Below are 12,500 nucleotides of genomic sequence, written 5' to 3'. Positions count from 1 at the left end.
CGAGTCGAGAACCGGGTAACGGGGACATGAAGAGCGCGCGTTGTTGTGTTCGATTGGGAAAATCGTCGTCGGGCTCCCCCGTTTGATGTATGTTGTGTTCGGGCTGCTTTCCGTACAGCACAGCAGAGCAGGGCAGAGCGTGTTGTAGAGCTGACGGATGGGATCGTTGTTTGTGGTGTGGTAAGAACGGATGTGGTCGTGTTGTTGCCAGACAGACACACTGTCAACCAGACAGCGCTCTCGACAAATCCTCTGTTCTGAAAGTGGCGTACTTGGCATTGCTTTGGATGTGGTCTTTTTTAATGCTTCTGCTTCACGTGTCAGCATTTAGAATTGAGTAGCTAAAGCCAACGAGAACGACATATGCAGGAATTGGACATTTTTAAGGTGTAATAATTTTAAGAAAGATGAAAGCAGTGGCTTAGACTACAGACAACTCAAATATTGCTTCTAGAGCCCGAAAGCTCAAGACTTTAACAAAGAAACATCGTTTAAAGACCTTCAAGACGCTCTCCATATGAGTCTTAAAAGATAATCTCGTATCGAGATCAAATCTCCTGTATCCTAACTAGCTCTCAGGCACTTTTCTACTAACAATGGAGGTACTAACACACACACACATTGGGCCTCTGTCATCCAACCACAGATGTGCTTTAATGTTTCCACAGCATATTGCGTCCCTCAATCAACCACTTCACTTCAACTGTCATCCTCACACGCATCAGAGTGCATCAGAGTGCAGCAACTGACCTCCTCCCCGTCCCCCGTACCCCCTACCCTTTACCTATTCACCGATCCATCAACGCCTTTCAGAGACACGCACACGCACCGATTGGTGCGCCGCCCGGAAACACTGGATCGAAGCACGAAAATCGTGCGTGTTGATGGCTGCTCCCCGTCCCCCGGCCCCGTACGCGGTGCGATGGCCAGCGCTTCCAAAAATCAAACGACCACCCGACGACGACGACGACGACGGTGCGAAGGGTAGTAAACCGGAAATTTATGATGCCACTTTTGGGGCTGGTGGCCAGACCCAACATATATATATATGGAAACATATGTGCGCAACGGGCAGCTCGTAGCAGCAATGCTACGCTCTGCCGTGGCCTTCCTTCCGTTGCTTTTCAAACGAACCGGCTGCAAAAGCTGGGCGGCGGCTGGGGTGGAGGGTTTATCATAATACAACATCATCATCATACATATTGCACTCTGAATGCATATGCAACACACCACTTGCCTTCCCTTTTGCCACGTCAGAAGGTACCCACAGCCCGTAGGGCAGAGCACCACAAACATCATCATCATCATCATCATCATCATCATGATCATTATAAAGCTTCCAGCTTTCGGTCGGTGGGTTTGGCGCTTGCCAGACGCTTGCCGCGATGGTTCTGTCGCTTTTACTCGCTCCGCACACCGGGACACGCCGGAAGTTTCGGGGAATTTATTGCCATGAATTTATATGGACTTTCACCTACGGATCTTCCGCCGTAAGGTCTCGTCGGAGGCCAAAGGCCCTCTTTCGGGGTGGTGAGCGGCGTGTGGGCGACAAACTCGTTCTGCCACCCGCAGCACCAGCAGCAGCAGCAGCAGCAGCAGCATCGGCATCAGAGCACGTACCGTTAGAGCTGTGAGCTGTCTCGTTATCCCACCGGCATCTTCTATTCGAGCTCGAGCATCTTTTAGGGGGATTTGATGCATTACTAAACAGTCGGTTATGAACAAGATTTTAGAACAATAGAGCAGCGACCGGCATTGCCAAACGATATACGATATCGGAGAGCTTTTGTTTCGTCCTTGAAGTTGATAAAAAGACGCTTCAAACCACTAACAGCAGAGTTGATTGCCACTTTTTGTGTGAGGTTAGGTGCCTAGTAATTTTGACAGCCGGCAACGAGCTAGCAGCACACTACGATGCCACCATCGTTAATGACGGCCTGCTTTTCGGCATCCATCCAATTTCCAGCAGTTATACAAAACCAAACGGTCCCACCGCGACCACGACCGCGACCACCGCCATTGTGTTGTGTGGGGAATATTAAAAAGGAATCTCGCCAACGCAACGAAAATGCCCAAGGAAGCGAAACAATTAATTTTCAAAACTCCGAAATACGCCGAAACCGAAAATACCCCTTTTGCTTCAGTTCAGTTCAGTGCCGGAAAGTTAAAAAACCATTTTCTTTTAATTCGTCATAAAACCAAAGATGCAGAAAACCGACGGCGCTCCTTCAGTTTTCCTACTGCGCTCGGTAGTGCCTGGCGCTAGTAAGGCACACAAAACAGGCACACAATTGCCCGCGGCAGAAACCTTTGCTGGAGTTCCCAAAGGGACGGGTCGGGGAACGAAGGTGAAGAAGAGATCGTTTTGTTCCTTTTCTTAGAATTAAATAAAAATTTCCTCCAAAAACCGAAAAACTGTGGCCAAGGTGCCAGGAAAAGCTGACGTGGGCGGTGGAGAAGGGAAGAACAGGCGAAAATGGAAAGCGTTCGCGGTTCGCTCGAATTCCCCATTCACGCTCTGGTGCGCGCCTTTCACGGTGCGGCAATTTACGAATGCGAACGTCAAATTAACTTCTTGGCATGCCCTGTGTGGGGAGTGGGTGGGTGGGTGGGTGGGTGGAAGGTAGAAGTAGAAGAAGGCACCGGGACCGTCAGCAGAGACGGCCGCGGTGGTGAAAGCAAAGTGTCATTTTCTTGGTCCAGGCGGCAAGGATTGAAGAACCACTATAACAGCCGCTGACACAGTCTGAACTGTCCCTGCGTGTGTGTGTGTGTGTGTGTGTGTGTCTCATACACTCATTAGAGTGTGCAACTCTTCTTTACCCGCGGCGTAAGGTAGTGCAGGAAGGAAGGAAGGAAGGAAGGACGGGCTGGCATGTGGTGCGAATTGTGCCGGAGACTTTTGCTAATTGTAAGACCGAAGTGAGGCCTTCCACAAATAGGCCCGAGGCCAGTGGCAGTCTGCTTCCTCGGGGCTACTTCCGGGACGAGCTATCTTCTTGTGCCTCCGATCGCCATTTTGTCCTTTTTTGGTCATCGACACCGGGCGCTATCGCTCTCTCTCGCTTTCTTTCTCTCTCACTTTGCCGAATGCTATTTCTTTCCGTTTTCGGCGAGCATCATAATATCCTGTTTGCGACTAAAACCCTTTCGCACATACCGTCACACACACACACACACACACACACACGCGCGCACAGGGCCAGACATTCCACATGACTTCATTTGGTGAGTTGGTCGTTGGTTGGAACGACGGCTTTTAAGGTTTGCTGGTGTGATGAGATGGAAATCCTCATCCCGAAACGAACGAAACTCGACGTGGACGTGGACAAGTGTTTTCCACCGAAAACGCGAAAGGATTTTCCCATGAGCCAGAGCCAACAAAGCAGGCGCACGTGTGTGTGTGTGAGCGCATTGCTAATGTGTGACCAGCCCCTTTCGCCGTCGTTCAACCTCCAACGATGATGAAAATAAACGATTTGCGAGAAGAAGCTTCTCATCCTGGTGTGAGAAAGAAAGAAACAAAGTGAGCGAGAGAGTTGAGTTGTTTAATGCGCTCTTCCATCCCTCTTCGCCGTTCGCTTTTCCGCCATTCAACTGAATGAGTTTACCACCGAAGGCACACTATTTTGTCAATAACATCCCACTTGGAACACAGTTCGTTTCGCCTCCAAACTTCCTCCGGTGTGTCCGCCGATCCCTTTCCCTTGTCTTTCTCGCTCCCGCACTCAACGTGTCCTTGCACAGCTCAGTCTCACTCTTTCTCGCGCGCTTCCGGTAGAAAGTGTCACGGCGATGAGCAGCATAACCAGCATCATCAAAGGGAAAAACCGATCCGGGAGTTGGATGTCCTTGCTCTCGTTTCAACTCCAGCCCGCACTCCGCAACACTACTCCCTTCTTCACTTGTTTTTCCTACCTGGCTACACCTACGGAGAGCGCCATTCGCTCTCTACCAGCATCTCGTCTTTGCATTCCACACAATCCTGGGGGGGGGGGGAGATCCTTTTTTGGGAGGAGTGTGGGTGTGAGGTGGGAAAACCCATTTTCCAAACCACCTTCCCATTTGAAGAGGCAGGTGCGAGGCCTGTATGACGACGATGTGACGACCGTTCATCCATTTTTTAAAACGTTCCCTCCCATCCCAAGGGTTTGAACTATTGATCCTCTTTCTCTGTTTTGATGCGGCGCCAGGACTTCGTCAGGATACTCACGATTTCCATTTCCAAACCGGTCGCTTCTCCGGTCGCCGGTGTGTACGTGTGTGACACCTTTCCCATTAGGATGGCCTTCTTCGATGGGAAACTTTATTCGCAAACAAAAAACACACACACACACACACACACAAAAGGAGGAATAGAGCAGAAAACATTCTCCAGGTCATATTGGCGAGTCACGGAAAACATTCCGTAACAGGTCCGTGGCGTCTCACCTTTTGCACCTTTGCCTGATGATGGAGGAAGTTGTGTTGTGGCAAGAATTCCTCCGCGGTCAACAGACCCCGCTCGCCCACCGCAAATTGTTGAATACGGTGTTGGGAAATGTTTAGAAACCGTTATAACAGGGGGTGGGGAGGGAAAATTGAACATTTTATTGATCTTCGATCCTCCGCAGTGTTTTTTTTGGAATTCCGAGTCCATTTTCAGTTTCCGTTTAGCTATTGCTTGTTGAACTGCTCGGCTCTTCGTTGTCTTATTTAAACACTAATTTTAAAGCTAGTTTTGTGGACCTGCTAATCGACTCCAATGGTTGCTGTGATCGATCCCATGAAGTTTCCCCATTCCCCGTTGGTTGTATCGATAGCGAATGGTTGAATACTTGAGAGGTGGAACTCTCTACTCTAATAGGGAACGATTATCGATCGCGTTTTCTCGTTTAAAATAATATTTGCATGCCGCCGCGTCACGCGTTGGTAGGGAAAATGGTGTTCCGAAATAAAAAACGTTTCCTTCCTTTATGCGCTGGATCCACCATTTCGTTCGATTACACCACTCAAGTAGCGTGAGCTCTTGAATTCTTTGTTCGTTCCCTCTTTGTCAGGAAGCGACGGCGTCTCTGCACCATCTCGCAGTGTCTCGCACGTGAAAGTATCAAAAAATCAGCTTCTAAGCTCGATTTTTCCATTCCGAGACAATGCTACACACCATGATTCAGCAGCCCCGAACCCGCCTTGGCTTTATGCGATCGGGACCCATTTTGGCCGCCGGTAGCTGGATCGTGGGCCCATGTGTCACCACAACATCATTCTTATTAATATGCTCCGGTAGTCCCGGGGTGGGCCTGGGATTCGCGATTGTCGGTAGCTGTGGCCTTCATTTATCACTGTCTGCTGTCGGGACAACGTCGCCATCGGCCATGGTGTCGTGTGTACCGGAATTGGGTTAAGCAAGGATGACCAGCCCCAGGGCTAGCCAGTCAGCCAGCCAGCCAGCCAGAAAGTCAGGAAGGGCACGCAGGCAAGCGTGCACAATGACATGCGAGAAAGGATTAGCTTGTCCCCTCACCTCGCACAACAACGTCGCGGAAACCCTCACTGCATCACTGCAGCTGTAGACGTCGGGGAAAAGGTCAAAAGACATTTTTCGATGCGACGACGACGGCGACGACGTTTTCCAGTGCTTTAATGGAGAATCGAGAAGGTTTGGAGCGGGGGAGGGAGTGAGGTAGAACCCCCTTCCTTCTGTGGAGCTAATGTGACAAAAACTTTGATCTCTCCCATCACCCAAATCGATGGCCAAACACGATGGCGATGCCGGGGGCCGGGTTTCATAATGCGACAAAATTGTGTGACCCACCGACCCTAATCCCCGGTGGCCAATTGTCCCTAGGGAAGAGGGAGATGAAGACTGCGACAATAGCTGGGTGGCCCCACGCCACGCCGACAGTTCGATTGCATAAGACTTAATCCTGGATTCTCCCGGGGAGAGCGAAAGAAAGGCCGTGTGGCATCGATCCCGGTGGACGGTCCACGTCCACTGTCACCGGTCTCGGACACACAATCTCGTTAGATCAGCGCCAGAGGGGGGTTTGGGAGCGAGCGAAACCAATTATGTTCCGTAAACGGTCTATTTGATGTTTGCTAATGACAGGAGCTTTGTCTTTAATCCTAACCTCAAAATGAGGTGTCATCTACTTCGGGTTCGTTCTTTTTTTTCTCTCTCTTTGTTTTACGCTCCAGTGCCACCGTTTCCTCGCAGGATTGAGAACTCCAATGGCTGCCTATCTGATACTCTTTATATAATGACCACTTCCTGTCACAGTTTCTCTTAGCACCTCGTTTGTGTTGCCCAGTTTTGTGAGCAGCTCTTTGTTCCTTTTTGCTTCTTCTTTTACCTTCAGATCAGATTATCCTATTATTATCAAGTGTGTGTATTGTACATTATTCATCATCTTGTACGAAACAACTTATAAACTTGCCTTTGCTCTATTTTAAGTGTCTTCCAAAATTATATTACTGTTTTGTTAAATACTTCATAATTCATTTGCCTTTTTATTACATACATGTGGCAATATAATTATTACTTATACCATAAGTAAGCATCGAAACGTGTGATCAAATCAACCTGCCAGAGCAAGAGATCGTTTTCCTTTTAAACAACTCCCTTTTTTTAAATTGCGAACCCATCACATATCTCACCGCTCAATTCGATTTCGGCGATTGAATTATGCAAAAGATGCAAACGATCGGGTACACAGTGCCATGGTGCCCACCATTCCTGTGCCATAAATTACTCAAATGATTTACCGCCGATACCGATGCTCTTCATAAACATAAACGCCGTCGCCGTATCCCGAGAAGAAGGGGTCCCAGGAACATATTGAACCCCGGTCTCGGGGATCCCCATTTTTGAGGATCCGTGTTTAGCGATCCAAACACGGACAAGAAAAACCACCAGCACAAAAAATGGAGCAGCTAAATCATACACCTTAGGGTTGGCGAAGGTTGAGGAATTCTGAAATGGCGCATAAGTTAGATTAAGGATCTTGGAAAGGCGAAAGTGGAAGGGTGTCCTCCAATGTCCGCCAGTTTTCCATTTAGATGTTATCCGAGCGGTGCGTTGGTCTGACCGGACGGGTCGTGGAGCTGACCAATAAATTTGATTCTCATTTATTCATGCCGCTCGCCCAGGCACACGCGTGTGTCCTTACCAAATTGTGCTCACCACCACCACCACCACCAACCCTGTGTCCCCTCTCATGTAAATCAATCTTCTTGGATGGAGTTATTTTCCGATTTTTGCATATGGATTAAGAAAGAGGGAAACAGAGAGAAGGAGCTGCGTGAAAATGTGCCGCCAAACCGGCAGCACGTGCGACCAGCCAGCCGCCTATCGACCAATCGACGACGACCACTTTTTTCTTCGGAGACAAGCCAGGACAATCCAACGCCGGGCTTGGTGCCAGCCTTGGTCCGTGGTCCGTAGAATTGGTCTGCTCGCTACGAGGCCTTTTCCTCGCGCCCTGTCTCGAAGGTCCTCTCAGATGCTGTTATTCATTAATATGGTTATTGCCTTGAGGCCTCCCCAGCCTCTACTGTGGGTTTTACCAGAGCATAGTTTATGAGCGAGACGCTCTCTCTCTCTTCCTCTCTCTCTCACACACACACTCTCGAGATGGATCGAGAGGGTCGTTTAGTCGATCGAATCGAAGTGAAATTCACACCCACACCCACCACCGAGGGTCTGAGGGTTGCGAGAAGAACACATAAAACCCGAAGGTCGCGAGTTCCATTCCGAGTTCAATTGTAGTCGACCTTCGAGAAGAACCATCATCAAGAGAAACCCAACGAAAGGACATTCGAGGCCGGGGTTCTTCGCAACGGGACACCGAACACCGAACCGGTAGAGGGATGCTGCAAGCGATAGGCGTGCCAGATGTTGGACGAATATCATATTCACAAGAGGAATTCGATCCCTCCCAGAGGGAAGGTCAGAGAAGGTTTCGTCTTCTGCTGCTGCTGCTGCTGTTGCTGTCTAAATGTTTATGACTGGTGATCCTGGGGTCCTGGGGTACTTGGTGGCTTCCTGATCCTAACACATCACTCGGTTCCACCGGATTCGTCCACAATCCAATTTGTTTCCTCGACAAGCCCCGCGCGCGCGTGTGTGTGTGTGTGATTTTGTGTGTCATCCAAAAAAGCCGACATTCAGACGTAACACACCCCGAAAATTTTCACTTGAGAAAGGACATCCAACTCTCAGGACAAACGCTCTCGCGTGCTCTCTCTCTCTCTCTCCGTATTTTGATTCTCCTGAAGCCTGAAGAAGCCTTTCTCCTGGAACGGTTACGAATGACACTCGGAGATTCGGACACGGACCGAATATGAGATAGAGAGTTTGCAGAGCGATCAAAGTGATCTGTGTTGAAGCGGTACAGCACGATTGATAGCCATTCCTTTCTCTCTCTGTCTCTCTTTCTTTCTTCCGTCCATTCACCGATGGAGTGCTGCATCAAAGGACGACATCGAGGCACAAAACAGAGAGAGCGAAGAAGAGAGAGCGACAGAGAGCGTGAAAGAGATGACATTTTCAAAAATTCATTGATCGCCTGCTATGTGACGTGACACCAACACGTGAGCAGCGGTTTTCCGTCGCCGGCACGCACACACACACAGCCATCGAAAGGAGAGGGAAAAAGGACGAAGAAGCGCCGCCGCGCTTGTTTGCTGTCTCGTGACACACTACTGCGTTCTGCGCCAGAACCTACTGTTTACCCTTATCATCGCGTGCTAGTGCACGCTTGGCATGACAAAAACACACCCTAGGATCCCCACGCGATGGAATTGGCATTTCGATTCCTTAATTCCTGTAGTTTTCCACCGGCGAGTTTTCCTCTCCCCCTGCCCCGGGGGTTCCTTTCCGTTGTATTTGATTGGCTTCCCATACATTTATGCAGGGAAACCAGGTAGCAACGGAACATTACGAAACATAATTTTGCATAGCCTACTGACGGCCAGCCCCCCCCCCCCCCCCCCCCCCCCCCCCCCCCCTGTTCAAAGGTGCGATACGAACATGGGGTCGAGGGTCACGCAAAAAGCCCCTCGTTCCACAGTCGCGTTCTGAGAGTGCGTGTCCTGGGAAATGGAAAATTGAAAATGGTGCCCCGGTGTCACACCTAACCTGACCCCGAGCCCAGCCCTGCCCTGCCCTGACCTGCTCTCTCTCTATCTCTCTTTCCCACTCTGCGGTACTCACCTTCCACTGACGGATTATATAAACTGCTAATTATCAGCAGTACCGAGGCGGTCCACTGCCACCACCACACCAGCCTGATGGCTGCTCCTTGCCGTCGTCTCGTTGCCATCGTCGTCACTGCCGCTACCGCTACCGCTGCCGGCGCCATCATCCGGCCGGCGTTGGCACACCGCGCCACCGGCCGCTCGTGGCTCGCTGGTTGGTTTCGCTCTTCCGGTCGATTACGCCGGATCAATGCTGCTGATCACACGGGCACACGCACACAGACACACACACACACAGACGCACACAGACGCACAGACGATTTGCCACGAAATGACGTTTTGCGTTGCACTTCCGTTTTGTTGCTTTCTCTCTCTCTCTCTCTCTCTTTTTTGTATAATTATTTTCCCTTTTTCAGCACACACACACATACACACAAATCGGTACACTAGAGAGCATTGCCCAGCATCAAACAACACCCAAAGGACGACCCTCCCCCCCTTTGTTTCAGTATTCCGGACTCCTCTCGCTACATTTCCCGAACCGCAGCAATCATAACACTTTCCGGTGCTCCCTTCGCCACTTTTCGATGCACACACACACACGCTCGTGCGGAACACACGTACAAACACTGGTCAGAGGAGGAACGGAAGAAGGGAAGGACGCGGATAAAAATATGATTTGCGGGCAGTTTTCCGTGTGCCACGTTTCACTCGCACCACTCACTTTTAGTACACTTTTAGTACAACGACACCGCCTGCTGCTGCCATCGTTTGCGGTACTCGCGTGGTGCAGCAGCACATCGCTACCGTTGCCACCGTCGCTGGTTGCTGTGATCGGAAAATAAAGAGAGATAGTGAAATGTATGGAATATTCAACCAATAATCACCTATTGTCCACCACACCACCGACAAAACACTAAACAATGGACTGGATTGGGTGCAATGGTGGTGGATATCGCTGTCCGGGAATGGGTTGCTGGTAGGCGGAAAACAACCGCAATAACAACAACAACAACTCTAAACATCATTCAGTTCTCCCCTTCTCAGGATGCCTCCTTTTGATTGCTTTTCGTTCGGCGCGCGCGGAAGGGATTTTCCACTGCAGCTTCGCGTTGCTATTTTTTGTCGAAAAACCCGCTTAGTTCCGGTTTAAAGGCTGCAATACACACTTTGTATCATTTCCTCTCGGTGTGTCCCTTCTTTCCTTTCTTGACTATAGCGCTTCAATTCAATCGGTTTGACTTCTTTGCGAAGTTTTGTTTCCAGACCATCACCAGCAGCAGCAGGGTCTGTGTTCCCATTTCCTTTTCCATTCGGCACGCGATGTGTACAGTGGTGGTGTACGGGTATTTCCAGCGCCTTTCCTCCCCGGCATTTCCAAACCGCGCCGAGGGGAGGGAGTCAAGATTTTGTATTTGGATTTTTATATTTTGTTGCTCCGGCGTTTTTTTTGGGGGAAGCATTTTTTTGCCACAATTATCCTTTTCGCTCGCGCACACACACAGACAGACATGCAAGCAGGCAGACAGATACACCAGTATGAGTAGCCAATAATGCTTAGTATCGCTAGCTAGTGCGAGCTGCTATAGTTATACTGCGACAGGCTTTTCCCGACTACTTTAATCGATATTATAGTGCCAACCGAACAACCGAGGTAAGGTGAGTGATTGTGGTGGTGGTGGTGCTGGTGATGGTGGCGGTGTTGCGGTGTGAAATTGGATTTTCCAACTCCCAAACCGGGCCCCTCTGTGGCTCTTCGTCGCATTCGTACTTCGTCGTATCGAAGCAAACTCCACCATACAGCATCCGAAAGGGAGAAGAAGAGAGACAGAGAGACAGAGAGAGAGAGAGAGAGAGAGAGAGAGAGAGAGAGAGTGAGAGAGGGACACATACAGGACGGGGTGACACGCCTGACTGGCTGCTGGCTGCTGCTGCTGCGTGTGCGTGCATATGTGCGCTGCTTAGGAAACATCATCTAAACAGAAACGCACGCACACGACGCAACAGAAGGGATGAAGGGGGGGTGCGGGAGTGGCTTATGCTGTCGGAGTCTGTGACGGAACGGCCGCCATTCCGCTCTTAAGTTTTGACAAAACACATACGGCACACACGGCGCGGTGCGTGACTGTGTATGTAGATCTCGGAGTTTTCCTTCCGTTTTTGGCTTATTTCTGGGAGGGAAATCCACTTGGAAACCCCGTACCACACCGGTACCCCTCGCGAGACAGACGACGACGACGACGACGACGAGAGTCACGGAAAATGGATTAGGAAAAGCAACCAGCGACAGAGACAACGACAGCGACAGTCGTCTGCTTGGTTTGCTTTGATCCAAATCCGGGAATACAGACAGAGCGGATTCGGGTTCGGGGCCCGCCTGCGCCTGCTAGATGATGAAAAAGGCGGATGCCGAACGGAATGGAGAAATCTTATCTTTCGCCTTCTATCTGCCGTTGTGTCAATACGAAATACGGGTGGCGGCGGTTTGTGACGAGAGACCAGACCGAGATCTCTGAGAGGGATCCGGAGTGGATGATGTTTGATGAATGATTAAACGGAAATCGAACCGCACCACACGTCACGTCACCGGAACGGGATTTAGCAGGATGCTGCTGCTGGTGCTGACGCACACACACACGCGCACACACGGCGCATATGTGTTCGAGAGTTCACGAAATGCGCTAACCTTTCCGCGACGCGACATTTTCCAAAACTGCATCATTTCCCTTCGAATATGGATGAGAGGGATTCGTTGTCGTCGTCGTCGCCGCAAGGATACCCGCATCCTTCCTGCCCGTGTGCACACCAATACACTACGACAGCTATCGTGTACAGACGCACACACACACACGCCCGCACCACAATGCGCACAAAGAAAATGCTCCGCTGCGATGGGGCACTGGCAGAGGGAGCGGTGAACGCGCTACAGAAGAACGCGATTTTCCACCAGTACTACCACCACGCTTTTCCGCTTTCCTGGTTAGTGGGAACAACAATACACAAACACTCGCACACACACACACACGCGAGTACGAACTTTTTGGGAAATCCTCTTCGGGGACGTTTTCTTCTTCTTACTTCTTCCTCCTCGAGGGTTGCGTGTCACCGTTCGTCACCAAAAAAACCGTTCTAGAACTAAAGGGATGCACGATCTCACTCACTTGAACACGGTTTTGTCGTTTTTTTATCTCTCTGCCTCACCCTTCCTGTAGGTGTATTGTTTTGCGGCAGCTGCAGAAGGCCTTCTTTCTGTGTGGTGAAGGAGAATTGCATCCGCGTGTGATGCGGACCGTTTCGAGCGTGCGTGCGCTTCCGTGCGCTGC

At 50.3% G+C, this 12,500-nt stretch overlaps 1 protein-coding gene across 1 annotated transcript in view; it reads right to left on the bottom strand.

The window, feature by feature from the left end:
- Window positions 1–12,476, bottom strand: part of LOC125954945 (protein sax-3-like) — a 22,462-nt gene extending 9,986 nt beyond the window's left edge. The window contains exons 1-2 of the mRNA XM_049685655.1: window positions 12,339–12,476; window positions 9,194–10,005 (exon numbers count right to left, since the gene is read on the bottom strand). Of these exons, the coding sequence (XP_049541612.1) occupies window positions 9,194–9,344 (151 nt within the window). The 5' untranslated portion in view covers window positions 9,345–10,005; window positions 12,339–12,476. The remainder of the gene's footprint in view (window positions 1–9,193; window positions 10,006–12,338) is intronic.
- Window positions 12,477–12,500: the final 24 nt, after the last annotated feature.

The sequence above is a fragment of the Anopheles darlingi genome, chromosome 3, assembly GCF_943734745.1.
Source record: "Anopheles darlingi chromosome 3, idAnoDarlMG_H_01, whole genome shotgun sequence".
Lineage (NCBI taxonomy): Eukaryota > Metazoa > Arthropoda > Insecta > Diptera > Culicidae > Anopheles > Anopheles darlingi.
Note: the sequence above shows the minus strand (reverse complement) of the source record. Positions and strands in the feature narration are given on the sequence as shown.